We start from the raw sequence: 27,912 nt of genomic DNA, 5'->3' as shown, positions 1-27,912 counted from the left end.
TTGTTTGTTTGTTTTTAAATCAGCTGCACTGCTGCTGAGGCAGAGCCAAAAGGAGTATTCGTACCATCTGTGGGCAAGACACGCTGCCTGTAGGGAGTTTCACTCTTCCAAATGTCCTCCTCGCTCTCTGCCACCAGCAACGAGTTGCATATGTGGCTGTCGTGCAGGTCTTGCAGCAGCAAGCGCTGTAACAGATGAGAAAAGACAAGTTCTGTTGTTTCCACAGCCACACAAGACAGCAACGGGGAAGGCCTAGGGCCAGACAGAGTCCCTTTTCCTTTGACCCCCAAGCTGGGACTCCACCTGCTGAACTGGCTCCCACGCCCTGCTCAGAGCTGGGCCCGGACCAGCCAAACTCCAGAGGTCCCTTCTCATCTAAGCCATCTAATGACTGGCAGCCCTACCCCTGTCCTCTGCAATTTGTTACCTGATTGACAACCCTGCAGATTTCACTGATCTTCTTCACCACCATCTGGTTGAGACTCTGGCACTCCCCTGGCTGCTCTTCTTCTGTCTCTGCTGCCTTCTCCACACTCAGGCTGCTTTACAGGGAAGGGGAGAGAGGGGTCAGTAGGGCACCTGGACAGTGCCCATCTGTGTGTGCAGAAAGGATGGTGGCTTTCCCCACACAGAGCACCAGTCTAGTCCTGCAGCTCCCCACCCACACAGGGCAGGGAGGAGATCCTGCCCACAGAGATGAGCGAGCAACAATGAGGCCAGACAGCAGGACCCTCCTTACCGTGTGTGGTAATAGACTTCCACTCGGTCCTGCTCAATTTTTATGATGAGCCAGAAGTCCGGCATGAGGGGACACCTGGGTTCCTGGTCACTCATTAACGCCTCCTCGTACTCCGAGTCACTGCTCCCCCCATCGTAACCTGCAACGCATCCTCACTTCAGTCCCAGGCCGCTGGGAAGAGCAAGCTCTGGGAGGTTAAAGCCATTCCCAAGCCCTGTCCTCAGGGCTCAGCCCAGCCCAGACACACAGCCCCATGCCCTCTGCTACCACCTCAGTGCCAGAGCCTGGCTGCACGCTGCTGCTGTCAGCACCAAACTCACCCAGGTGGTCGGAGTCCATGCTGCCCTGGCTTGACACAAGGCTCTGCACGCGGCTGGGACGCTGCTTGCTGGAGCCTGCAAAGGGAAGAGGAGCTGATGAAAGCACCCACTAAGCCCCTTCACATGCTCCACATGTTAGAGAAGTGCTACGGGCAGGCAGTGCTGGGAACAGGCCTCAGGCAGCCATCACTGGTAACACCAGGAATTTCATGTCATTACGGCTATCAGTGCAGCAGCACAGACTACCCCAGGTAACATTAAACAGCAAATTGTCTGCACCCTGGCAAGGGAAGGGGAGACGAGTAGCCCTGAGCGCTGATTCTGGTGTTTGGGGACTGGAACAGGAATAACAGATGTGTTTCATGCACTACAGCCAAAATTGGGCCCTTCCCTTAAAAGCTTCCAAGGCTGAGGTACACCCTGCCCACATTTGCAGCTCCTACCTTCCCTGCCCTGTGTTACAGACTCAACTAGGCTTGCTGCAGACGGTGTCACTAATGGTGATTTCTCACTGTTGCCCTTTTCAGAAGACGAGGACGGCAGGGACTGTATGGTTGTCTCCAGAGCTGTCTCCTCCAGGGAGTCATGGCCAGGTGCTCTGCTCTGCTCAAGGCTCAGTGCTTCTCCTGGGACCTGCACACAAGCCAAAGTTGCAAAAAAACCGACCAGAAAAACAGGCACAAAACCCAACCACACCGCTGCACATCACCCTCCTGCATCCCTCTACCTTCAGTTAGCAGAAGGTCCCACACCGTCCCACCACCAGACCACCTTAGTGTCCCTCACCTCATCCTGCATGTGGCTGCCCCCACCTACAGGGTTTCCAGCTTCTGGCACAACACGCATCTCACTCTCTGGCCACCCCCAGAGACCCTGGGCTTCTTCTGGGAGGGCACAGCTTGCATGGTGCAGCGCAGAGCTCTCTGCCTCTGCCTCACTGCTCCCCTCCTGGCCCGCCTGGCCCAGGGCTGTCCTGGTGCTCCCTCCAGTTTGCTGTTGCACGCACGGTGTCCCTGCTGGGTTTGGGGCTGCCCGTCTGGAGTGCAGGCGGCTGATGGAGATGTAGTGGTAGTCACTGCCTTCTGCATTCAGCACGTAGCCTGGTAGAGCCATTCTTCTGAACTCCTGCAACACAGGGAAGAATAAGCATCCTGCTAACTATGGGTAGGACGCTGCTTCAGGGCCCCTCTTTACCTCCTTGAACTTCTCCAGCGAGTGCTCGGGTCCAAAGACGAACTGGAGCAGCACCACCTCGCTGTGGCAGCTGGGCCGCCCCTTGGAGTTGTAGATGTGGGTGGCCACCCGGTGCAGGATGGAGGTGCTGATGACCTGCGAGTGGCGCAGCGCAGACACGATCTCATCGTCCAGAAGCCAGCGAATCTGAGCAGAGCAGGGACACAGAGCAGCCTAAGTCACCTCCAGCTGCAAGGCTGCCCCCGTTTTCACCCAAATCCCATCATTATTCATTTCCTTCTTACTGTACCTAAGAAAAGGGTTCTGAAAGAGAGGTCCCCCTGTCCCACCCCAACTGGAGTAAAGGTTTTACACGTTTTTGGGCAGCACAAGGCCAACAGACTGTGTGATACAAGCAAAGTCACTTCGGCTGACAGAGGCTACAGCCTGGAGCAGGCTAGGAAGCGTGGAGCAGCAGCTGTGTGCTGTGGCAAATTGCTCCAGTTAGAAGCAAGCAACGGGCAAGGCTGCCTCACCTCATTCATAGTGGCTTCAATCGCCTGCCTGTGCACTCCAGGGAGGTTGGAAAGTGCAGGGTGCCTAGGGAATAGCACAAGAATAATCTGTCAGTTGTTCTCATTCATGCAGCCACCACAGCGCAGCTCCTAAGCAGCAAAAGGAGCCCACAAAAAGCTGCAGCACCATACCTCTCATCTCCAGTAGACGGGAGCCGGTCCAAGTTGTGCATGATATCCTCATCTGACCGGAAAGAGGATGGCTGCCCAGGAGAGCGGGTGAAGGACACGCTGCTCTCTGAGGTGCATCTGCCACAGGAGAGAGAGCGGGCTGAGCATCAGCTTCTGAGCCAGAGAGGATAAACAGACAGTCTCCAGAGGAAAAAGAAAGGATCCCTCTAAAAGGCGAGCCTATCCTGGAAAAACCTTAGTTTTCTAAGGGCTGTGGCAGGCTCTGTGAGGAAGATAATTCCCAGTCTCAGTACAGAGAGAGGACCTGAAGCTGTCTTGCTGGGAAGGGCAGGCAGAGGACGGGTAAAGGCTGGGCCTCTCCCCACCTACCTGTTGTGCAGAATGTCTGTATTCACAACTTCTATCTCCAGGGGTAGCGTCAGCACAAAGATGTCCAGTGTCACACACAGGTCCCCCAGATCAATCGTGTTCAAGCCCTGGCAGCTTTCCAGACAGCCCAGAACTTCCCCTGAGGAGAGATCCCAGATGAAGGGGATCACACAACACACAGCTCTGCTTGCACACACACACAGCCTGCTGGCAAGTAGAGAGACTGCAAGAGGTGGCTATTGTCCCACACCTGGACAGGCTCAAGAATATCACCATCCTCCATGATAATTCCATAATTAAACCCACAGCAAGTGGGAGACCTGGTGAGAATGCCTCTCTCTGATGCTAGGAGACCGTGGGGGCTCCAGTACAGGGAGGGCTAGTACACAGAGTGCTGTTAAGCACACAGCATGTTTGTTCCAGGGGTGCTCCCCCAGCTGGGTCTCCACAGATGCCCTGCTGCCCTGTAACTTCACAGCAAGGCTTGTTGTGCTTACCTAGACAGGTTGGTAGGGATTGCACAGGCATGGAGCTGTGCTGGCTGCGCAGCTTCACGGAGCAGGTGAGGTGCACAAAGAGTGGGGGCATCTCCTGCTCCAGGAACTCCTGCTCATTGAGCGAGTCCCCTCCCAGCACGCTGAAGGAGTCGTCATCCTGGTTCACTGTGTTGGAATCTGAGAGGGAATCTGTGTCGGGGAACTCATGCTCCAGCTTCTCACGGTACTCCACCTCCAGCTCTGGGTCACTCTCTGTGGCAATGCAACACCCAGACACAGCTCCTGTTGACACAGGATCCCTGTTAGCAAACAGACCCCGCCAGACACAGCCAAGCTCTGACATCACCACAGTGAGATATCTTCTTCTCCAGGACAGACAAAGCAAGTTTTACCTTCTTCAGCTGCCAGTTCTGCCTCTGATCCCTCCATTTCCTCACTGCCTTTCCTGTCTGTCTGATCCCGGGATGCCTCTTCCTGGGGGGAGAGGAGAAGGGCAGGTGCTAGAACCGTGCCAGGCAGCGAAGCAGGCTGTTGATGCCCTAGAAGGGCTCAGTCTGCACAGAAGTCCACCAGGTCCAAATCCAGATCTGATGACAAGTAAAGCTACTTCGCTCCACAAAGACTAGGTACCTGCCAGGGCAGCACCATGCCTACCTCCTTCTTGGCTGACGGTGGGCAGTAGAAGAAATAGTGAGGATTTGATGGCACTGGCTTGAAATGTAAACTTCCAATTTCCAGGAATTTTTCCTAAAAGAGAAATCCCAAACATGAGGCAGACATTTCACTCCGCTGTCCTGTGGGAGCCAAGCCAAGCTCCCATGTTCCTCACCTGGATAATTTTATGCAAGTCAGGGTGTGCCTGGCAGGGCTGTCCAATTTCAAGCAGTGAAAGGGGAAACTCTGAACAGCAACTGGTGCCCACACTGCTCTTTGGCTCTTCTGTAGGGCTAGCAACATTATGGGAGTCCTGCTCACTGTAGTCCTCCATTTCCGCACTGAAAGAGTTGCGGACAGGTCAGACAGGCAAGTCAAGAAGCAGTAGTTATATGTATTATCTACCCAGCAAGCATCCCACCTCATGGTTCCCCACACATCATCTGTGTAAACACGAGGTGACTTGTATGTCCCCACAGTCCCCACTCGTGCAGCCCCAGAAGCCCTCCTCCCACCCACGAACCCAGATAAGCACCGAGACTGTCTGAAGCCAGGCCAGAGGCAGCCTAACCACACCAACGCTGTGGTCACTTACTCTGCAGCACGCTATCCCCTCCCTGGGAAACAGAGACAAGCGGCTGAGTATAAGATCAGCCTGGAGCAGTGTGAATTCCCAAAACCCAGTTCAAGGCGTTTCACAGCAAATATTGCCATGCCAGCATTCCTGATGTCTTGGCAGAACAGAGAGCACAAAGCTCAGGCCCACGCACATACATCGGCTCTGTGACAGAAATCAGTCCCTACAACCCAGAGAAAGTGACCCGGGGAGTGCAATGAAGGTTGGTCAGGGTACTGCCAGGTGCCCAAAGTAGTAATACAGATGGCAGATAGATCCTTCAGAAATGTTTATTATAAATCACCAATCCCAACTCAGATTGTGTATTTTATAAACCAAGAAAAGTTCCCACAGCTTCTCTCTGTGAAAGTTGCACTTGACGAAGTGCCTGCACTATCCAAACACTGAGTATTCTTCAAAAACAGAGCCTCATCTCGCTCACTTACAACGTGAGGAGAAATAGGGTTGGGAATTCCCAACAAGTTCTAGTGAACTCACATGAAGGAACCAAGAATAGCCAAGAGCAAACAGAGGATGAAGAACTTAGAATGTTTCTTCAGCACACAGCATAGTAAGGCAGAGTATTTCTCCCTCCTTAGGTTTCCAGAGGCAACACAAACCTCAGAAATATCCTAGCAGGACGGACGTTTACGATCAAAGGATAAAGCTTGATGTCACTTGTCCTGTCATCAGAGTCAACAGCAAATCTCTAATGAGTCAGGCAGCAGGAGACACATGCTCCAGAAACAACGTATCTGAGAGTGTTACTTGCAGGCAAACTGCCCTCCAGCCCAGGCCAGTTGGGACTTACGAGCTAAGACTACAAGAGACAGGTAGAAGATGCACATCACCAGAGATCATAAATACAAGAAGGTCCTGGTAGACACCATACTAGGTGCATATTCCAGTGGAAATATCTTTCCCTACACACATCTCTTAACACCTGCCCTACGACATTCTTCCTAGAAGCAGCAGCAGATTCTTGATCTGTCCCAGCCCAGCGTTCAGAACACAAGCAAGGCCAAGGTGGGCCCCTACCTGGATTCAGAGACCAAGACACCCCGCTCCCTAGAGCTCTGCTCCTCCTCTTGTTCTACGCTGCCCATTTGGAAACTGGCCGTCTTGGGGTGCATACGGAAGTGTTGGTGGCTCTCTCGGAAGGAGCGGACGTGGCTGCACACTGTCAGCAGGAAGTTGGTGATGTCGATCTCCTGGAGCAGCTCCTCGCAGTAGTCCATGGCTGTGAGCAGGTCCTGGGAACTGATGCTGTGTGACTGCTGAAGGCTCTTGAACAGCCCTACGGATCAAACACAGCTCTTGAGCCCACTGCAAGGACGTGAAGCCACGAGAATCATGCAATAGGCACATTCTGGGGAGCAAAGACCAGGCTCTCACCAAGTGCCAGCACAGAGCTGCTGTCAATGCAGTCAGTGCTGTGAGACAAGACTCAGTCAGGATGTCTAACACTGTGTGTTAGCCTGGCTTTGGCCATGCCAAGAGTGGCCTAGGGATCTCTCACCCTGAAGGTGAGAGAAAAAGCCCAAGAAGGAATCCCACCACCACAGCACTGCACAGGTCCAGGAACAGCCTGTGCAAGGCCCACAGGGAATATACTGAGGTATCTTTAAATCCTTCCTGGTGGGAGAGCTGTCCCACAACATCTCCCTTTTTCCTCGGGGTAACACCACAGGAAAAATAAGACATTGCTTTCTTAAAGGAGACCCAGGGCCCAGCCCCAACGCTGCCTCAAAACCCATCATGCTACTCCTCACCTTTCACGTAGCACTGGTGGGAGTGTTCCTGCAGCAGTGTGCAGTAACTCACCAGCTCCTTATGCTTGTGGTCTAACCAAGCTGCAGCAGGAGGACGCTCCAGAGACTGGGACCTGGGAAAAAAGGAGCCACAGAAGCCTTCAGCACCTGTAAAGCATGTTTTAGACTGTAAATGGCTCTGGTGCCAGTAAAGCAGAGCCATAGCACATGCACAGGCAGTGGCTGCTCTAAGGTAGATAAGCCAAGCCAAAAGAAGAAGGCAGGGCTAGATCCAGCCTCTTGTCAGGGGCGCTCCTGACAAGGGATGCAGCTCTGCCCTCTGTCTAGGAGCCAAGTATGATTGGCATTACCTGAAAAAGATGTCCCGGGGAGGACGATGTGTCCGTGGGCTGACAAGCTGCTCCCGTAACAACTCCAGAGAGCAGCTGTAGATATAAATGGGGCAGCGAAATCTGCGACACTCGCCAAGCTCATTTTGTGAGTTCTGGCGACAGAAGGAGATGTGGACATCTCTCCGTGAGGGGCCACCCTGTTCTCCAGTGTCACGGCTCACTTCTGCAAGAGAAAGAATCCTGAGACAAAGGCCTTCGATGTGCTCCTCATTCCTGGCCTGCAAGGTCATGGCTCCCCCAGCAGCATCCACAGGCAGGTATTGGTTTTACAAGCTTCTCACCATGCAAACCCCCAGCCAGCACCCAACCACTCAGCGCAGTGCCTCGGCCACACTGATGTCCTTCCTGGGCAGCTGTGACCTGTCACCACCATCACCACCTCCTGCAGCAGCACAACCCGCCAACCCCAGTGCAGACCTGGCTGACTACACCAGGGGCTGATCACCCAAATGCCATGCACCGAGACACCACCTGTGCCCTGCTCCCTGAGGCAAAGTGCTGCTGGTAGTGCCAGCCTGGATCATAACGTGACAGTTGCTGACTTTCCTGTGCAAACCAGTGACTGCCATTCCTAGCAGCCTCTATAAACCTGCAGCCTCCCGGCCCACAGGGAGCCAGCCTTGGGCCATGCTCACTCGGCTCACGTTGCGCTCCTTCACTCTCACATAAACAGCATGAAAGTTGGCTGAGGTTTTGCTGTGCCCCTTGTCCTGATCCTGACTATGCTGACTGCCAGGCAGGAGCTGACAGGCTGTAGTGGTGCATTATTCCTGCTACCCAACCTGCCCACCAGCAGGAACTGGGGTGCTTGGGAATAGCCAAGGAAAGACCTTGCCCTAATGTTAGCCAGGTGCAGTTGTGAGGGCAGTACCATGCGCTGGCGTTATGCTGAGGGTGGGTAACGGCACTGCAGCATCCCCTTCTTCAGGCTCAGCCCTGCCTCGCTCTGCAGGGACAGGTCTCAGGGTATCCTCTCCAGATCTACTCTCATCTTTTGGAGGTTTGTCCAATCCACATGCCATCAGCTTCTGCACATCTGGAAAAAAAAAACACAACAATCCTCCTCTGTTCAGTGTGAGCAGCTTATCCCCTCCATGCACATCCCCAAGAGGGCAGAGGTTCCCGCTGCCTGTGTTCCAAAGAGTTCCTCCTGCTGAGCCTACCAGCCCCAATGCCCAGAAGCAGGGACTTTCACAACCCATCCCATCAGCAGTGAGCAGCACCATGTCCAAGGCAAGAACAAGACATTCATCACTTGGCACTGCTCTATTCTTGGCCACATAGCACAAGAACACTGGGTTTAGATTCTGCTGTTCTGTTTCCCTCCATCCTAGAAGAGCTGATTCTGCTTTTATTGTTTTCCCGAGGAGGTGCTTGGGACTGCTGGATCTTCTCCCTCCCCACAACAGGGGGCCTCACCTGAGAAGGTGGCTGGCAGGAAGGTCAGGAAGACGTGCTGTGGGTTGACCAGCTTCGCGTAGCATCGCCACTGCGGGGGAAAGGGCCCCGAAGCATCACTCAGGGTCGCATCATCCTCAGGTAGCTCTGCGTTGCCAAGGCTCTGATGAAAGAGCAGAAGCTGGATAAGTTCACAGCACATGGCACAGCGTTCCCCAGGGCAAGAAGCAACCACACAGAGCAAGTTCCTCCACCACTGCTGGTTGGCACGGTGCTGAAATCACTCTGTGGCGAGTCCACGCAGCATTCTCAGAGCAGCCTGGCTCCAGGAAGCACAGTGCACACAGTCATGAGATGCTTAACTCCAACCAGCTTTGCTGGGGCTGGTTCTGACCTCAAGGCAATGATTGCCTATGGTTTCTGAGCTCCTTGCAGTGCAGCATCAGCGCTGCTCTAACAGGCTAGGCCCATGGTGAGTGCAACTGCCCACACATCTACTGGATACCTTATTGACTTCAGCCACAGGCTGCAGCTTAAACTGCTGCCAGTTGTGGAGAAAACAGCAGCCTCTCAATGCTCTCAACCCACTTGCTAACTCTCCTCATCCTCAACAGCTGCTGCCTTGCCCCAGAGAGGACTCAGGGGAGGGACAGCAGCATAACAGTACCTGCAGAGTACTCGTGGAGCCAGTCATATCCCTGGTGCCATTGCTGCCAACCAGATGATAGGATGCAGAAGCATCCTGCTGCTCCCCGGTCCCAGAGGCTTTCAAGGTTTCTTCTGGAATGGAGCAGAGAAACCAACCTGAGGAACACCAGCTGAGGAAAAGACTAGAAAGCAAGGCTCCTGAGACACCCCAGCCGCCAGTGTCCCTGCTGCCATGCTCCCGGCCCTTACCTCGGATCACGGGGAGAGTGAAGGGTGGTTGATGGCCATCACGGTCCCGCTGCAGCACCTGCTCCATGAAAGCCACGTGATCAGCATCAGCCATGGGGATCTCCCGATCACTGAGGTCATGCTGCAGGCAGCCATGGAAGAGGTTTAGTAGCATTTCATTGGGCACAAATGAAGAGTCCTTGGTCACCTCCTCATTCTCTGCTCCAAAACAGAACCACGGCAACTTCAGAGACAGCATCTCCACAGCCACCACCAGCCCAGGCTCCCAGGAAGCAGCCCCTTGCAAAGTGACACTTGCACACAGCCACAAGTTTCCCCCAGCACTCCTGCAGGGCTGCCTTGGAGGATGCAGAGATGCAGTGCCAGCCTCACGAGCTGCCCTGCACTGACCCGCCATGCTACTGTAACTGTTCTGATGCCCAGGGAGAAGGACAAGAAACTGCCACACAGAGCAGCTGCCTAGCTTGGATGCTTCCAAAAGCAGCTCAACAAAAATCCCATCCCAAGAAAGCAATGTACCTGCACAGCCCTCGGGCTGCAGAGCCAGGAAGAACAGAAAAGGCATGGCAGCCCCCCCAGCTGCTTCCCAGGGAGATAAGCACACACAGTGGGGTGCCCAAAGCCAGGCAGGGAGGACAGGAGAAGGCAGGCAGTGAAGAGGCACTTACCTTTCGTCAGCATCAGGAAGAACATTTCGACCTGCTGGCACCTGGGCAACAGCTTCATGAGGTTGAACTGGAACGGGATCTCATGCACTCGGAAACCAGCCCCCATGTCCGGATCTAGAAGAAGAATTGGGAACACGACATTCCTCGTGGCATCACAGAGTCCTGCCCCCCAGGTCACCCGCACGTGCACGGTGCCAGCCCCAAACACAGCACACGAGCACAAGTGACAGCGAAGAGCAACACTGCCCCAACTCCTCCGGCTTGGGAGGGCAGAGGAATACAAAGAATGAGTGTGGGGGAAAATCAAAGCCTGCTGGAGCCTGGTTGTGAGGTACCTGCAGAGAGGTACTTCCCTCTTGGAGTCCCCTGGGCTTAGTGCCATCTTCATACAAGGATGGATGGGAAACCACGAGGCCCTACACAGCCCAGGCCGCCTGCAGCAGAGCCAGGCCCACAAAGAACCACACTTCAGTGTCACAGGAAACACTGCTGGAGGCCAACGGCCACGCTAGGAGCCAGAGGCAGCTTCTGATGCCAGAGATGCCATGGACAAGGACAACTCTCTCTTCCCCCCAGCTCCTGCAAGTGATCTCCCACCCCGCAGGCTCTGCACATCCCTGCAGACATTTCCTGTGCTCCTACTCAGGAAGGAGTCTCTGACCTCCTCCATGCCCTGAGCTTGCCTGGCCCTCTCCTTCTCCCACGGGACCAGTGAAATGACCCAATGGGGCTCCTTCAGGTCCTGCCCCTAGACTTTGGGATGATCTTAGCTCCCTCAAAACCACTCAACGCCTGTTGTGTTATCCACTGGAAGGCAAGCAAATGGAAGATCTAGGATGGGATAAACTAGTGACAAGAAGCTTAACTAGCAGCAACATTATGGCTAGATATTGAGGAAAAGCTTTAAAGCATGAACAGGGAGATACCAGAACAGAGTGCCTGGCAAGAGTGAACCCCCTCCCACATTCCTGGATTTCACAGTGAACTACGAGAATCCAGTCAGATCAGAGTAGCACGACCCTACCCTGGAGGAAGAGGACAGACCAGACCTCCCAAGAGCTCTTCCCCTGTTTTCATGTGATAATGGAACATTCACAGAGGGTTTAGAGATGAACAGGGCCGCCACAACAAAAGTATCCCACGAGCTGCTCAGTTTCAAGAGTTTCCAGAGGACAGAGGAGCTCCTGCTTGCATCATTTGCAATTTCTGTACAACCACCTGCCCAGACATCCCCTGCCCATCATTGCATGGGTGAGCTCATCTTCCTTCTGCTCCAGAAACCAGACCCTCTCACAGAAGAGCTATGGTCACAAAGGACCTCTGTGGGTCATCTGGTCCAACCCCCTGTTCAAGCAGAGCCACCTCGTCACTTCCCCAGTCTGGGCAGAAAGTCTTGGTGCCTTCTTGGCCTTCCCAGGATGAAGCCACATCTCTGGTGGCTTTGCACAAGTGTGACAGTGACCCAGAGCCATCAAAGTCTAAGAAGTCATTGTAAAAATACATGTTCAACCTTGCAGAAGTGTCTAGCATTCCCCAGTACGTTCAGGGCCTAGCTGCCTTTTGCTCCCTCAGAACTGCTAGGACATGTACGCTGTGCTCACCTTCAGTAGCTTTGGTGTCTGAAGGAGGGCAGACCCACTCCTTGTTCTGGCACAACTGGCTGATGTACTCAAATGTCAGCATGGTGGCAATGCACGCAAGGTCCCGTGGATAGAGCTGCAATAAGCAGTCAAGGCTCAGCTGTATGCAGCAGAATTTTGCTAACCCCAAATGCAGCAGAAAGCACTTTAAAGGCAAGGAGAGGAAACACCCACGTTCCTGTCCCCTGACCCCTTTACTCTCAAAGCTCCCCGCTGCTCCACCAGCCTGTCAGCTTCCTTTTGCCCTGCTCAGGGGGTACACAGGCAGTGCTGCCTGCAATCTGTTCTCTGACCCAGCCCGCTCCCCTCTACTGGAATGGCTCTTGAAACCACCTATCCCAGAGCATCCCCTGCCTTGCAGTTCAGAAGCCATTTCTGTCCAGCAGCCCAGTTCCTCTTCCAGAAATCTCAGCCTCCTGTTACCAGCACTGCCATCTCTTCTAGCCCTCAGTGACTTACCTGCAGTGTTGTGGTGCACTTGCAACAAAGCCCTTTCTCTCTCCACAATAGAGCACATGCCCAAACCCTTCCAGGGACTCACCGCTTTGGGTATTTTCTGGTAGGGCAAGCCGTGGAGGTGCTTCCAGTTCTCAGCAGTACTGTGCACGTAGCCACTCTGTGGCTCTACCCAGCACTCAGTGACCAGGTTCAGCTCTGTGTCCACCTCAATGGCCTCCACCTCTGTATCATTGTCATCATCCGTGGAAAAGCTGTAGAGAAGACATGTCTTATGAGACAGAACAGAGGCAGAAGCTTGGTGCAGCTCCTCTCAGAGCTGTGAGAAGAGCCACAAAAACTGCAGGTATGCAGGCAAAGCCCCATCTGTGGTGAGCAACCTGTGACAGGCAGGTGTCTGTTCTGGTGCTACCTGTGAAGGGCAAGTCTGGAGCTGTGCCCCCTCTGCTGCCAGCCCTCCCCAGGAGGGGGGCCAGCCTCACCTGTCCTTGGTGGAAGTGGAATGCGGGGGGAAGAGGATGTACTGGACAACACAGGTGTGCTTCTCTCTGCCGCTGCTGCTCTCACTTGAGCCGTCGATCTGGAGGGGAGACACAGCATGAGCCTGGGCAGCAGCAACAGCCCGCATCTACCCAGAGCCCTGCTACACAGCACAGCCCCCTCCTTCAGCTCATGGTGGTGGAGAGAGGGAGCCTGCACCAGCCCCAAGAACTCCTCCAGCAGAGCCTGTCACTGCCAACAAGGCAGGTCTCTAACTGTCGATAAAGACGGGAAAAGACCCAACCCACAGGCTGCTTTTCTTCAGGGGAGGTCACCCTCCCTATACATATCAAGGGTACGTGCTAGGAGATGGTGGGAAGGTGAATCCCACACACTCATCACAGGAAGGTGAATCCACAAAGGATTGCATCCCCACTGCAGCCTCCAGGCTCACCTGTATAGGCAGCTCCAGCACCATGTTGATAATTCCATCCCCGCTGGATGCAAAGTGGAAACCCTCTGACAGACGGACCCTGGTAACAGAGAGGCAGTCAGGCAAAGAGGATTTCACTACCTGTACTGCAAGCCTTAAATACAAGAATGACTCAACCCCTGACTCCATAACACCTCCCTTCCCAAGGGAGGGATTTGCACACAGAGAATGTGGCAAGGTGGCACTTTGCACAGTACAGCCTGAGTGGAGCTCAGCACAGTCCGGGCATAGTAACACCCCCTGCCCTTTTGTATGCCTTCCAGGACACTCTTTTTCCTCAGCTGCAGATGCAGAACTGGGAAAAGGACTGGCCCAAGTAGCTCTGGAAGCTGTGTGCAGGACCAAAACTCTGCCTCAGATCTGCACCCCAGAGAAAGCATTTTCATTGAGGTGCACAACTTACTCTGTGAGTGTGGAAAGGAGCTGGGCTACAGCTGTGATGGGCACAGCTGGTGCCAGCCCCGACTGGACGCTCCATATCCAACGCTGGTGGTAGAAGTAGCGGGACAGCGAGGCCAGGGTGGAAGAGGCAGTACGATTGGCCACCATGGTGAGCGGGCCAGACACCGGAGGATGCTCCAGGTTGAGAATGAAGGGAGCTCGATAGTCAGAAGGCAGCTTCTCATACCTGGGAGAAAGAAAAGTTCGGCTTGCTGAGGTAGAACAGATGTTCTGCCCCGGACCAGAGCTGCCTGAATTCACAGCCTGCTTGCTGGGCCTGGGACAGAGCCCTCCAGCAGCAGAGTGTGGCTAGCCCAGCACAGTATCCCGCTCAGACAGTGGTACCTAAGGTTAATTCTGCATCATACTTGGTAAGAGTCACAAATCTGCCTGTCTAACAAGGCTCCCTGCAAGTCACAGCCCCCCAGACTACTGCCACCATTCCTAGCCACACAACCCAAAGCACCACAAGCCCAGGCTTCACAGCACTCCCATCCTGCCACCAGCACCACCACACACGGCCCCTATTTCTCCCACCCTCCCAGGGCAAGGAGGCCGTACTGCCCGCCCAGCTCTCCATCGCTACCTGATGAGCAGCTTCTCCAGAGGTTTGTGCAGCACAACAAGGCAGGGTCTGTCCGACAGGGCCGACTGGGCCCCAGCCACGGGTGGAGACTTGGAGGGAGAACTGCTGCCAAGCATTTTCCTCTTCGCTTTTGGAGTTGCCTCCTTGCTCTGGACCCTGTGGGGAAAGCGGAGCTGCAAGATTCGGTCCCGTAACTCCTCCACTATCTGTCATGGCAGAAGCAAAAGGTAAACATGACCACCTTCGTCTGGAGAAACAAGCTACGCAAAATAAACTTCCAGAACAAGAGCCTGACTAGAAGGAGTAACACACTCCTTGAATATGCTGAAGAAGAATTAAAGGTCATTCTATTTCTGAGGCCTTAGTAATACCGAGACCAAAATGACACAAGGTTCTTAGATCTGCATTTTAACAACCACAACAAATATTTTCAAAAAGCACAAAAATGTCAGAACAACTCAAAAAAGGTTTCAAGGCTGGAGAAATCACCTTCCATAACTCTAACGAAAAAATTAACTGCATACTGGCACCTCCACCGAAGCAGGCTAAATACCCACCCTCACTCCTCCTCCCCTCAACAGCCTGTAGTAAATGTAAACTAGTACATTTAAGACAGGGCCACTGTTCCCACAGCTGATATATTCCCCCACTATCATATTCACATGTCAAATCTCTATAGTAAAATATTTCAAGAGAATAACTAATTTTTTAGGTTATTTTTTTCCAAAATACTTTCTAAATGACCTTTGGCAGGCGAAAAGCAAATAGAAAAAAGTTTGTGCATTATACAATTTATGATTTACAGCTCCTGTTGCAATGCTCTGGAGCTTGCCCACAGCTGCAGGGTATGGTGCCTGGCTCACACCTTCTTCATGAGGCAGGTTTTAACTTATACCTGCTAGAGAGAACTCCTTCATAAAACCTGTCCATGCAACCAGCACCCAAAGCCTGGATCTCCTAATGACTTAAAAGGGCAGGTCCCCCTGAGTGCCAGAGCAGTCAGTGTTATCTAGGGTCATCATTATCTCAAAAAGCAGTGGTCCTTCATGTATTTGTCAGCTTCTCCTCAGACTAATCTAACTCTAAAGTTAAGTGAGACATACCAAAGATTTTTTTTCATGAAGCCCAAAGATCAAGGTTTAATGATAAACCCCTTGTTTATAACAAAAGGTTCACACAGATTATTAGCAGGACATCTCTGTCACACTTACTGTTTTACCTAGGAACACTTAGACTTGTCTCTGCCACTGGAGCTAGGGAAACAGTTCAGACAGTTACCCTACTTTCTGAATCTGACCGGGACAGCCCGTTTCTTTGGGCACAAAGGGGTTATTAGAAGTCTATCTAGCAGACTTGCATCTCTCTAAAACATTTTCTGTGTGCCATTTTTTTCCCATCCCTGTAGTGGTCACGCAGGGCATTGTTTGCATCTTAACTCCAACCCCTCCTTGCCTAGATTATACAATACATCCTTGCACTTTACCACCTACTGCAACAGATAGCCTAGGGAACATGTAATACATCCATCTTAGAGGTCTCCACAGATGAGTCAGACAAGTATCTGCTGCTCCTGAGAAACAGTATTGATTGTGCTTTGGTCACAGGGATAGTTTAGATAACCTGTGAGTCATTTCAAGGCCCACAATTCTATTAAGTAGTGGGAAGAGCATTCATGCGACCAGGTATTTATTGATCTTTGAGTTTTTGGGTTTAGATCTTTCACAGACTTAACAAAGAAAGCTTTGTCCAAACTGTTCCTTCCTGTAACAGTAAATTCACACCTACCTAAGCCTTAATGTGTTAGAACGTTGCCTGTGATCTACCCACCACTTCCACATCCAAAGCTACTTGCTTTGCTCCTACCCCAGGAGGCAGGCAGCCAGCTCTCACCTTGTTCCTGGCCTGTGCAGGTGTACCGATGGGGAAGCCCAGTCGGAGAACCATGCATGGAGCTTTGGAGATGATCCGCACCACGTAGAATGAGGAAGGAGTAGGATCCTCAGAGCTAGGGAGGACGGATTAAGACAGGGCTGAACAAAATGTGACAGCAACTCATCAGTTCTAGCACACACAACCCCCCGCCGCAGCCCCAGCTACCTTCCCTCTCCCTCCAGGCTGTGCTGAAACCCCGTGGCAGCAGTTCAGAATACAGAGTTTTACATCCCTGTGCCTTGCTCTAGACATCAGCTTCTGGCCCACCACCGCACACTGGTCTAACTGGATCTCTGGCCTGGCCACGTGCCCAATTCCCCACACAGGACTGTCTCCGAGCCACTCACCCATGGATCAGTTTGACGTAGGAGTAGCCCTCCACCAACACAAAGCTGCTCCAGTCCCGCAGCAGGGAGGTAAGGGCAGAGTGGGAGATACGGCACTGGATGGTGCTGTAGCGGCCGTTGTTGCCCGGCGTGTGCAGGTGCTTGGGCACAGGCCTGCAGAGTGCAGCAAACAGTCATTTAAAAACCACAGTTTCTCTTCTCCCCAAAGCTTAGAGAGACTTTGCTAAATTAATTGCAACTCATCCAACCAGCACAGCCTTCTTCCTGCACATACCCTCCTTCCACCCATACCCAAACATATCCCATGCTCGTGAGCAGGAGCCACTCTCCCGGAGCGCAAAGGGACCCCATTCTCCAGCTTGCAGAGAGCACACTTGTACTATTTCTAACTCCCTCCATACAAAAAGCAAACAAAAGCGTGTGGGATAGCTTCAACTGTATGGCCCACACCCCCTGCAGTCAGGCAATCCAAACCCAAGGACTTGAGAAACAGTTTATACTCTCGAGAACAAACTCCCTCTCACCAACAGCTGACTTCCCAACCACGGTCCCTCTCAGAGAAGTGAGACTTTACCATCTGTCAGATCCAGAGAGCAAAGCTCGTCCCCTGGCCACAGACACCTGCAGCTCTGTAGCAGGACTGAATTGGCATGCAGTTTCCAGTGTTTGGCTGGACAATCCCATGCTGTGCTTTCCCTGGCTGGTCTACCCTGCACACACGAGCTCAGCCCTGCCAGTTACATACGTGTCATGCTCCAGGAGGAGAACGATGCGATGCATGTGCAGCCACCGCTGCCAGAAGTTGGCATCCATGGAGAGGATAGGCTTCCAGTACGAGGCAAACTGGGAATGGCTCGAGTCAGACCCGCTGTGCTGCAGGGACAGCACCTGAGAAAAATGATAGGATGGACAGGTAAGAGGCAATGCTCAGCAAGAGCCTGTCTGGTTCCACCCAGAGAGCACAGGGATTTCTCGTGACCAGCTGTGTCAGTCTAGAAGGCTAGCCACATCCCTGGCTTTCAAGAACTGCCTCACAGAAAATAACTAAACGTGTTCACACTGAAACAGTACAACACAAGTAAAAATAAATTAGGCTTCTGAAATGTCAAGTTAATTAGGAATTTAGCTACTTAGCAGCAAGTAATTCAACTACGGAAGAGGTTGCATATGTAATGGTGCCTTTTCTGATAGCAGGATATTTGGCTTGTGTCAGCAGAACAGTTAAACACTGAGAAAACCCACCTGAGAGAGCGCATGCAAATAGTGTACCAGCAATAGGTGGCACTTGGCAACTCTAGCATGCTTGTATGGTAACACTGTAGTTCCACCAACTACAGCAACACTGCTGACACAGGAATAAAGTGGTTAGCCATAAGATGGGATGCTCCAGACACACCGCGGGATGTATATTCATACAGAGAGTAAATTTATTACATAAAGCTTAAGGAGTAAAGGGATTGAGCAATGAAATTTAAATGAAAGCTCTCCTAACTTTGCCATCTGCTAGTCATCATCTTCCGCCAAAGCCAAGGACACTACTAGCAAGGATCAGGTAGCATGTTAGCACTTTTGCTCTGTGAACTTCACAGTGGAAACTTAGCTCATAATGTTTTGTTTCTGCTGTGCTGGTGACAAATACGTCTTTCACCCTTCACAAGTGCTCAGAGCAATGAGCCTATTTAAATAAAAGCTATTTAGCAAAACCTATCTTCACCTCGTGATATATCACCAGGGTACAAGGCTGCCAGCAGCAACTCTATGCATATCATTGAAAAAAACACGGCAGTAGCGTCACCTTGCCCATCAGTCTCACACATCACTGCAAGAGAAGGCCTTGCAGCACGCTTAGGAGACTTGCTGTGAGGCTTAGAGGTGTACCTGCAACTATAAGGACAGAGTGATGTCGCAGAGGGGAAATATCATGGGATGGGACATTCACAGGTACTGAATTGTACTTGAACTGTTACTGACTGGGACAAAGAGCAAGAGATGAAGACTGAGTTACAGAATTTTGTTGCTTGTTGGGACTCAGCATGCCCGGGTGCAGTACAGAACAGGCAGGAGGAACAACCTGCCCTACACTAAACAGCACAGAGAGGGGACGTACCGGAGTGGTGGAGCCTGGGGGGATGTAGAAGAGAGGCACCCCATTCTTGGTGCTCTCAGGAATGGTGAAGTGTTCTGGGACTGTGTCAAAAGACTGCAGATGAACCAACATCTGATCTGTCTGGTTGATGCTGAAAGAGAAGAGGCAGTTAGCCACACAAACCCATGTTCTCCCCTTCAATGCCTCCGTCAGCCAGTGGCTGTACGTGCAACACTCCCTGTGTCTTGGGAGCCTGTCTGCCCCAGCTCAAAAGACAAATGATCAAAGTTAGGAAAGAAATGCTAAGGAAGAAATCTGCAGAGCAGCAGGGAGCAATGGTCACCCTGGCCAGGAAATTATTATAACCCTCAGGCCTAGTAGACACAAGGGATTTTCCTAGTGTCACGGTGCAGCACAGCTACTGCATATAAACCTACTGCAGCACAAGCCTTCAGAGCAAGGCAGAGCTGTAGGAACACACCACCTCCATGGGATGGCAGTCAGACTTAAGGTTCACATCACAGCATCAGGACTCAGAAGAAGCAGTACATTAGCCATGAAGCAACATTATGGACTAGGTCACAGGCCAGTTTGAACATTTTCTTTGGCCGGAAGGCAAGCTTATTGCCAGTGGTGCCTATGCCTAGGAAGCACATTCCTTTGGGACCCTGGGTTGGAAAGGCCACCTGAATAACCCATGCCCCAGCATGCCAAGGAGGGGATTTTTTGGTTACAAGGGAGCCAGAACTGCTAGGGATGGTGCAGCTCACCTCTGCAAGGTGTTCCAGAAGCGCCGGATGACTGTCGTGCGGTACAGACTGGTGATGGGTTTCCTCATGGTGCAGCTGATGTCGTGCAAGATGTCGTAGCTCCCCTCCATCGTCACCTCTACCCACGTGCTGCGCTTTGATGGGTCCAGCGGCCAGGGTGTCACAGCTAAGTACTCTATCCTCATGTTGTGCTTCCAAAGCAGCACGAGTTTCACCTCCAGCTGAGACCCACCTGCGTGAGAGCACAGGAATAGTTATGAGTGCTTGTTCTGCAAACAGCTGAGCTTTATCTCTGACCATGGGCTCCCAAGGACACAGAGATTGTTTATTGACCATGAGGAAGGCAAAGTCATCTGAAAACTGGCTGCTCTAACCAAAGTCATTCTCTCTCCTCTCCAACAGAGGGAGGCTTTGCTTGCTCAACAGCATTTGGTGAACAGTCTTTTACATGTACACATACACATACTATCTAAACTACAGAAGGCAACCGAAACTTGGGGGAGGTGCTGACATTTGCAATGGGCTGTCTTTACAGTCTCAGCTTTGTTTCCATGAAAACTTTTGCTTTGCACAGATGAGCAAGGCCTTTAAACCTTAACTCTGCGGACTGCACCTAAATCTATCCCACCGCAGAAACATGGATGTTTGGACATGATTGGACCTGATCAAAAAGGAAGGTCCTTGCCATGGAAGGTGAGGGCCAATTCTTGATTTAAACTGCACATTCTTCCTGCACAGAGAGTATTTCATGCGATCTTCAAGAATCTTCAAGTATCAAGAGCTTCTCACCATGCTTACCTTCTCTGCTGATCCCAAAGTGAATAAGTTAAGACTTAATATTCACCCACTCTTCACACTGCAGTTTTATCTGTCTTTCAGACAGCCATTGCATCTCTAGCACAATTAACGCAAACACCCGACAGCAAGCCTCACTGAGCCAGAAGAGCAGAAAATGTCCCAGTCATGCTGACTGTGCACATGTATTTGGTACCAAAACAACCCAGGGAACACATGATTTTCTACAGCAGCACCACGCTGCTGTTTCAACTGCTCGATCATCTGTTCTGATGTCCAGCCTGCTCTCCAGTTTGCCAGACCTGCAGAATTTGTGAGGTGAGCGATTAGATGTGCTAGAAACCATCCGAACAGGGCATCAGCCTAGATCTTGTTTCCTGCAGATTTGCATTTGCTGCTGTCACAGATACATCACGCCACCTCCTTCATGGGCTGATTACACGACACTTTAAAGCTATCTCGCTTTTTATTCCCCTGGTCCCTACTAGAAGGCTGCCTTAGAGCACCCACCAAAATTTAGAAGCAGCCTTTCAGAATACATGCCCAATTCATGCTTAGCTGCTGTTTTGCTGAAATTCTTTATATTCTGAGAAGTTTCGTTACCAGAAAATCGGTAAGAAACATGTACTGGGGGAGAAATCCTCATCCAGTTTCGGCTCTTAGTGTGTAGGTTAAACTAAACCATAGCCAGCAGCCTATGACGAACTATCCACAAACAAGTATTTATGAATGGATGTATAAGCAAGAATTTATAAATGGATGTCTTCCCATTTCATGCTGCTAAAGTGCATCTTATTCCTACTGCTCATCCTTTGCTTTCTGCACAATATTTTGGTTCTCATAACAAAGCCTTCCTGCTTCATCAACAGCAAACATGATAAGTAAATTCCTACTTATTTTTCATCTAGATCATTAATGAAAATATTTGCTCTTTACACTGTAGGAAACTTCCAACTGTTTCCCATTAGTCATCCTGGCTTTGCTCTTACTATCCAACACAAGCAAAACTAAAATCACAGGCAAGAAACATTTACTTAGTTTGAAGTCATACCTAGATGGATCTTCAGCCTGTTCTTACTGCTCAGCAATCCATTTCTGTTTCTTGACTTTATAGCTAATAGAGGTGTTTGCTTCTTTGATTTCTTTCATGAAGTCCAGCTCTGGTTTATGTTTTTTAGAAAAACAAGAGATTTTTTTTTTAAAAAAAGAAAACACTGAGAACTGCTATTCTCACTGGCCAGACTATGCCCAGCCATTTTTGGTGCTGGACTGGCTTCACAAAAGATGAAGTTTCAAAAAAAAAAAAAAATAAATAAAATACAAGTCCTCTAAGCTTTCCTTCTCTCCCCAGTGCTCAGCAACACAAAACAGTGTTTTTTTTTATTTATTTTTTTTTTTATTTTTACAGACAGCAGTCCTCTGACACTGTCCCAGAAAGAAACAGGAGAGGAGCTGAGCTCTGTCACACCTTCTCAGGCCAAGCTTCTCTCTCTTCCATACTTCCCAGCTCTTCCCCTTTCACAAGCACTTCTGTATTCCCAACTAACTATAGTAGCCTCCTAAACACCTAAGTATCTGGAATCAAATCGTGAGGGTAACCAGAGCACTTATAAACACCACAACCAACCTCTCGGGCACCTCCGAGCACAAAGCTAGCTATTTATCCTACTCTGCCTTTGGCAAAGTAAAGCAGAAAAGCGACAGTGTCAAAGTCCACAGCTGCACTCTTTCCTCTTGCTTCACAGCCAGGTTGGCTCTTTAACAGCCTCTAGTTGGCAAGCTCTGGCAAAAGCTTTTGGCAATCCAGGTTAATTAACTGTTCTTTGTTAGACATTTCTCTACAGAACGGCCCAGAGAGCCCTGATTAGCCAAGCATGCTTTTACTTTGCAGAGGCAGTGCTGGATGTCTAAATGTCTTGATCTTTTATAAATTCTACTTTAAGATGTTAGTTCAACATTTTTTTCTGATCAGAGCCAGCAATTCCCTGGGGCATTTAGCCTTTCCAAAGGCTAAGTAACATTATCTGCTGCTATTCTGAAGGCTGGCATAGAAATACATGCTGTATTTTTGATAGTTCAGACATTTCGTTTTCAAATTCCTTCTAAAAAGACCTCATGGAAATACACAGGAAGTATTTTTGGCCCTGAGCTGCAGACAGATTGAGGATGCTCAAAGGGAAAACAAAGGAAATGAGAACGGGAGTATCTACATTCACCCTATCCTTACTCCTCCCTGCCCTTAGCTACTCATCACCAAAGGCAACAGCAACCCAGTGCAGCCACTCTTCTGCTCTCCTAAGAACAAACGACCAACTTGGTGTCCAACAGCTGCAGGAAGGCAGGAAGATACCTAGAGAAAAGCACACGGAGCACGCTAAGCGTGCAGTGATCTTTCTGACGCATTCTTCCAGAGCCCAGGAATTTGCTGCCTTACAATATCCTGAGCTAGAGGTTGTAGCTCCACCCTCATATAAAAAGGTACAGCGTGGATTTGTCTGACTGCTTTCGGAATGATTCACACCCGCTGCCTCTTCCAGCATTTGGGGCTTCACCATCACCAAGAGCACTGCACCATTGTTGGCAGATCTAAGAAAGGCTCTCAGCAGTAAGCTGTAAGTGAGCTGGTGCACAGAAGGACAAAAGACGTAGTACTGAGCACAACCTGGGCAGGAATTGACTTGTCGGGCTGTTTCGTAGGCATTCATAGAAAAGGAGAGCGCAATGGGCCTAATCTGTCTGGATTTAGCAGAAGCATCTCAGGCCACACCTACGGATTAGTGAAAGCAACCTGGGGACACTGTAAGGAGAAATGGAGCTTCTCAGTGGGAAACCTTCGGGGATTCTTAGTTTAAATAGAAAACTCCCAAAACAAGAAAGTTTGGGTATTCCTTGAAGACCATCTTTAGGAATTACCCCATGTAATCTAATTGTTAGTAACATTCAAAAAAACAAACAACAAAACACACTGCTCAGAAAACAAAAAATAAATAAACCTCAAACAAACCAACACCAAAACAAAGCAAGGCCAAAACCTTTCTCCCCCTACCTCCCCCCCCCCCCCCCAGCTGGTTTCAGATTCATTCTGTTTGTAAAAAGCATCAGGCCAGAAGAACAACTCCCAGTCATCACGCAGGAAGAGTGAACTGACCACTGAGACTGAAACAAGAGATTAATTTAAGTCTACTGTGATGTGAAGAACAGCACATTTAGGGACTATTAAAAAGCAAACAAAACCAATAAACCAAAACCGTAAGACTCAGCAGCTGGAAGCACAGGTACACAAAAGATGCAGGCATTTCTGAGCTACCAAAATAATGCAATCATGGGGAAAGCTCATGCGATTCCAGATGGGGTATTTTACTTCAGAAGTATGAGCGTTACTAAGCAAGGCACCGATAAAACCACATTTACAACACTCTTATCAACTGCTTCAAGAAATATGAAACCAAACTGAAAACAAATTGGAAAAAAAAAAACTGTTAAGAAAAAATAAACAGAACAGAAAGCCTGTCCTTGCAGAAGGAGACCGAAACATTGGCTTGCCTAACCTGCCGAAAGGAAGGTTAAATGGAGAAAGGCATTCTTCCTAAATAAGCATGTGCTATGCCAGAGGAGGATAAACTTAATTAAGGATAATAAAGTCGCACAAGTCTAATTTGGTCTGAGTAAGTTTAGAAAGGAAGCTAGAGAAAGAGCAAGGGAGCTCTGGGACAATCTTCCAAGCACAGCATGAAACCAACTTATATGGTCTTAAGGCAGAAGAACGTGCCATCACATGGCATGTTTGGAATTATTTTCACATCATATCACAGACTTGATTCTCTCATATAAAATGTATTCTGTGTGCTAATATCCTAAAGAGGATAGTGTACGACACCTAGTGATCTGGTGTCTTCATGTTTACACTGTGTAAACAAGTTTGATTCTTCAGAGTTTCTGCTGGTCATTGTAAAAGTCAAAAGTAATTTGTTGCCTTGCTTGCAATTGATGACTTGCATTTACATTTTTCTCATCTCCCCTTCAGTTGAGGCTCTAGCCACCAGTTGCAGCTGGAGATGGAAAGTTCAATAGAGCTTATGGACACTTCTTGGGATACTCAAATCATTCACAGTCCCCTTGTCAGTGGCTACTTCTCAAGGTGCTGTAACAACTTCCAGCAAGCCAGAGAGAATAGGACCACTGAACACTTTTCTGTTTTTCTAGCATTGGTCACAGTTCTGACTGATGGGACATTTTCACCAAACAGTATCTTTGGTTCCCCACGTTTCTTAATTTGGAATGCTGTAGTTAGGAGGCTTTGAATCTTTTGTATTGAAGGGCTCAATTTCGTGTTAATATTTCGGAGTGCAATGAAAGAAATGGAGAGGAAAGCACAGAAAACTCTCCAACACAAGTTATGTCACTAGTTTTCTTGCAGTCGTGGGGACTCATTACCAAGATAAAAAAGGTCAGTTTGTCTGTCCCTCCACACACACATACAATGAGCAAGTACACAACTGTGCAAACATCCTGAGCAATCCTATGCCCCACAATTGTTACAGAAAACAAACTTTGTCACGGTTTGGGGAAAAAGGCTCCTTTCCCCCTGTACCAGCACTCTGCTAAGATGGCAGAGCCCACACTGTGCTGTGCACAGTTGGTACGGAGCCCTCTGCCAGCCTCCAGGCCCATTACAGAGCTGTCACCTTTTGTGATGTTGACCTCCCGGATGCTGTAGCCCTCGCGCAGCCGGACTGAGACAATGCTCACGAGGTCGGCGTGCACCTCCTTCTCCGTGTGCTTCTTCCTCCTCATAGCCAGAGCAGGGTTGCTGCTGGCAGACACCAGGTGCTCATTGAACAGTCGGTGCTGTGACACTGCGAACAACAGAGATGGGGTTTAGGAGGGAGCAGATCCCCTGCTCCTCTTCCTACAGCAGCAGCCCTCCTCAGGTGTTTTACAGGAGCTGCCTGGAACACCCAGTGGCCCGGAGAACAGTACATCCTTCAGGCACCACTTACACCTACTCCTGGTTCTGCAACACAGCAAACAGGTCTGCTGGCGTGGGGTGGGGTGTCAGGCCCTGCTTCCTATGGGACAGTCTTTGTGACAAGGCATGTATTAGAGCTACATGTTTAGCCTAGACAAGCAGGAAACGCACAGCTGTTACAATAATCACACAGGAAGCTTTTGGGCTTTACCCCTTTCCCTGGAAAACCTCAAATTCCCAAGTACTTTCTGAAAAGTATCAGGCTGTGGAAGCTTTAAGTTGAAACCACTGACACCTGATCCTTTTCAGATTCAACACCCCCCAGTCCCAGGCCAGCTCTCCTCAAACTTTTCGCTGTGTGCAGTTTCTGCTGGCAAGCTGCAGAAAGCACAGATGGCAGCAGCACTATAGCCGGGCACTAACGGGTGTCTCGTGCTTTATTGGTAACTAATCTCTTGGCATACTCCCAGCTGCTAACATACACGGCATAAGAACAACCAAGAGAGGCATTTGGGGTGGTTCTCAGGAGTTTAATCTTTCTATCCAAACCACCATCTGCAAGCCTGATGAGGACAAGCTTTCCAAGACGTCCCCATCTGTGAGCTAGCCAGTGTGGAGGAAGGCTTGGAAGAGAACTTTTCACCCTCTCCAAGTTCCAACATGTAAGGCCTAATGGCAGTTTGCTGAGTGAAGTCCAAAGAAAGGGGAATGGCACAAAACTGGGCATTAGTTTTCCCCAAAACACTCAATTCCTGGAACCAGGAGGGCAGTGACAGATTAGGCTGCATGGCCACGTAGTGCCCAGAGCCTACAGGAGGCACAGAGCTCTGTGGAGTCCAAGACAGTGAGCACCCTCGGGGCCCTGTCTCACACAGGCACAAACCGCCCACATGGGAAGGCAGCATTCCTGCCAAGTCACACAGACTGCTGCCTTTCCCTTGCCTCTGTAACACTCACAAGGGCCCATAGAGGACAAGGGGGAACATCAGCATAACCAAGCCTGAAGACACTCCAAGCAGAAGACACTCTTCTGCTGGAAGGAAGACATGCACGCTCCTCACCACAGTAGTATTCTGGATTCAGGGACTCTCCGGTACGCAGGAAGGAGTACAGCAGAAACGCCTTGTGATACACGTTCAGATCCAGGCTCAGGGGATCCAGCTCAGGGCACGTGGAGAGGTAAGCACCAAAAGTGGCCATGGCGATGAATTTCATCAGCTCCACATTGGGAACATGGCCAAAGCTGCAGTCGTATGAGTAGACACCGCCCACCTAATGGAGGGATAAAAGAGACCTGAGCGAGCACAGCACCGGACATGGGAGGACCAGTGAAGGGCTCACACAGGCAGCAAGGTCCCCTCTTCCCCTCTGGAGGGTGAACACTACCAGCAGTAACTCACCTTCCTCCGTCTGGCAGGAAGCAGCCCCCACAGTCCCTGCTAACAGCAGACATACCTGGACAAAGGAGCAGGCCACAGTGCCGCTGCGGAGCTGGTTGAGTAAAGTCTCACACACAGCCACATCGGGGACGCTGGTCACACCATCCGTAATTATTATTATACCTGTGAAGAAGGCATTATCTTAGCACATCTTCCACCTCAACCAGCTACCATTCTCCTGGTATAGAATTTAGGCAGGGCAAAGGTAAAACGTAAAACCTTGGGATGTCTTCGAACACAAAAAAAACCAACAAAATCTTGGGACTGACACCAACAGCTTCCAAGGCATTCTAGAGCTGGCAAACTTCCCGACAAGGCACAGTGAAGCACTCAGCCTGGGCACAGCTCCACACACCCTGGGTTATTCCAAGCAACAATCACGGCTATGCTACCTCACAAACTCTCCAACGCTGACACCTGGTGCGTGACAATGTTGTTTTCCTCCCCACTCCACCACCACAATTAGCCCACAGAGCGCAGAGCAAAAGCTGCCTTTGGAATTTCATCCCTAACTGAAGTGTCCACGCACCAGCCCTTACAAAATTCATCTCAGCCTACAGCAAGAGGAATGCAACCCTCCACAAACAGCCAGGCACCCTGAAAGCCAGAGAACGAAGCCAACCTGCGCTGGAGTTGGAGGGCAGCAGCTGCAGTGCCAGTATTCCCTGCCGGACCATGCTGACCAGGCCAACGTCAGCAGTGACAACAGACACGCTGGGCTTCCTCCCTGATGGCTCCTGCACATCGCCAGGGCCCTCCTGGCTCAGAGGTGATAAATCCACCTGGGAGAGGAAAAAAGGAAATAAACAAACAAACAAACATCCCACTCTCCCAAACAGCCTTCAGCCTAGTAGCCCCATGGTACCACAGCCCTGTTGTGCTTTGGCAGACTCTACTTTTAGCTTAAATTTCCAAGTGCTCTTGAAGTCCTAGTTACTTGGGCCCCTTAAAACAGCTGGGAAAGGCTGCCTGGGGGTGGAGGAAGGGGACAACATGCTCAGAACTGTATTATAAGTTGATTTCTGACACTATGGGAAAGATGAGACACTTTGGGGTCACCCAAGCTCCTTTGTGGAGCAAAGCAGCTCTCAATTAGAGATGCTGAATACCTTTATTTTTCTCCTTGTCATCTAGTAGAAGCTGCAGCCACTTAGCAATTCCTCAAGTAAAATTCAGAAAGGCAGAAGACACTCAAACAGCTGCATCTCACCTATGAAGCACAGCTGCAGAGTGTATAAGGAGCCTTGTAAGGACAAAGTCTAGTGCCTTCACATTT

General features: G+C 50.5%; 1 protein-coding gene across 9 annotated transcripts in view; it reads right to left on the bottom strand.

Moving 5' to 3' along the window:
• The window catches only part of SZT2 (SZT2 subunit of KICSTOR complex), a 55,619-nt gene that overhangs the window by 23,014 nt on the left and 4,693 nt on the right, over nucleotides 1-27,912 (bottom strand). For 3 of the 9 annotated variants that reach the window (XM_072041457.1, XM_072041464.1, XM_072041460.1), the window contains exons 6-42: nucleotides 27,259-27,418; nucleotides 26,653-26,759; nucleotides 26,259-26,469; nucleotides 24,914-25,084; nucleotides 19,434-19,665; nucleotides 18,685-18,814; nucleotides 17,323-17,465; nucleotides 16,578-16,730; nucleotides 16,189-16,303; nucleotides 14,299-14,504; nucleotides 13,675-13,899; nucleotides 13,233-13,311; nucleotides 12,781-12,878; nucleotides 12,384-12,552; nucleotides 11,804-11,918; nucleotides 10,203-10,316; nucleotides 9,535-9,735; nucleotides 9,305-9,417; nucleotides 8,659-8,800; nucleotides 8,111-8,275; nucleotides 7,198-7,402; nucleotides 6,848-6,960; nucleotides 6,114-6,372; nucleotides 4,635-4,800; nucleotides 4,460-4,552; nucleotides 4,198-4,279; nucleotides 3,806-4,087; nucleotides 3,309-3,447; nucleotides 2,940-3,056; nucleotides 2,769-2,832; nucleotides 2,254-2,439; nucleotides 1,846-2,184; nucleotides 1,503-1,692; nucleotides 1,060-1,134; nucleotides 740-878; nucleotides 428-542; nucleotides 65-185 (exon numbers count right to left, since the gene is read on the bottom strand). In XM_072041457.1, the coding sequence (XP_071897558.1) occupies nucleotides 65-185; nucleotides 428-542; nucleotides 740-878; nucleotides 1,060-1,134; nucleotides 1,503-1,692; nucleotides 1,846-2,184; nucleotides 2,254-2,439; nucleotides 2,769-2,832; nucleotides 2,940-3,056; nucleotides 3,309-3,447; nucleotides 3,806-4,087; nucleotides 4,198-4,279; nucleotides 4,460-4,552; nucleotides 4,635-4,800; nucleotides 6,114-6,372; nucleotides 6,848-6,960; nucleotides 7,198-7,402; nucleotides 8,111-8,275; nucleotides 8,659-8,800; nucleotides 9,305-9,417; nucleotides 9,535-9,735; nucleotides 10,203-10,316; nucleotides 11,804-11,918; nucleotides 12,384-12,552; nucleotides 12,781-12,878; nucleotides 13,233-13,311; nucleotides 13,675-13,899; nucleotides 14,299-14,504; nucleotides 16,189-16,303; nucleotides 16,578-16,730; nucleotides 17,323-17,465; nucleotides 18,685-18,814; nucleotides 19,434-19,665; nucleotides 24,914-25,084; nucleotides 26,259-26,469; nucleotides 26,653-26,759; nucleotides 27,259-27,418 (5,734 nt within the window). Of the gene's footprint in view, nucleotides 1-64; nucleotides 186-427; nucleotides 543-739; nucleotides 879-1,059; nucleotides 1,135-1,502; nucleotides 1,693-1,845; nucleotides 2,185-2,253; nucleotides 2,440-2,768; nucleotides 2,833-2,939; nucleotides 3,057-3,308; nucleotides 3,448-3,805; nucleotides 4,088-4,197; nucleotides 4,280-4,459; nucleotides 4,553-4,634; nucleotides 4,801-6,113; nucleotides 6,373-6,847; nucleotides 6,961-7,197; nucleotides 7,403-8,110; nucleotides 8,276-8,658; nucleotides 8,801-9,304; nucleotides 9,418-9,534; nucleotides 9,736-10,202; nucleotides 10,317-11,803; nucleotides 11,919-12,383; nucleotides 12,553-12,780; nucleotides 12,879-13,232; nucleotides 13,312-13,674; nucleotides 13,900-14,298; nucleotides 14,505-16,188; nucleotides 16,304-16,577; nucleotides 16,731-17,322; nucleotides 17,466-18,684; nucleotides 18,815-19,433; nucleotides 19,666-24,913; nucleotides 25,085-26,258; nucleotides 26,470-26,652; nucleotides 26,760-27,258; nucleotides 27,419-27,912 lie in introns of those variants that run through there. The other 6 variants (XM_072041461.1, XM_072041463.1, XM_072041458.1 and 3 more) reach the window with 4 other exon arrangements.

The sequence above is a fragment of the Anas platyrhynchos genome, chromosome 8 (genome assembly GCF_047663525.1).
Source record: "Anas platyrhynchos isolate ZD024472 breed Pekin duck chromosome 8, IASCAAS_PekinDuck_T2T, whole genome shotgun sequence".
NCBI classification, from domain to species: domain Eukaryota; kingdom Metazoa; phylum Chordata; class Aves; order Anseriformes; family Anatidae; genus Anas; species Anas platyrhynchos.
The sequence above is the reverse complement of the archived record's forward strand: the minus strand, read 5'-3'. Positions and strand labels throughout refer to the sequence as shown.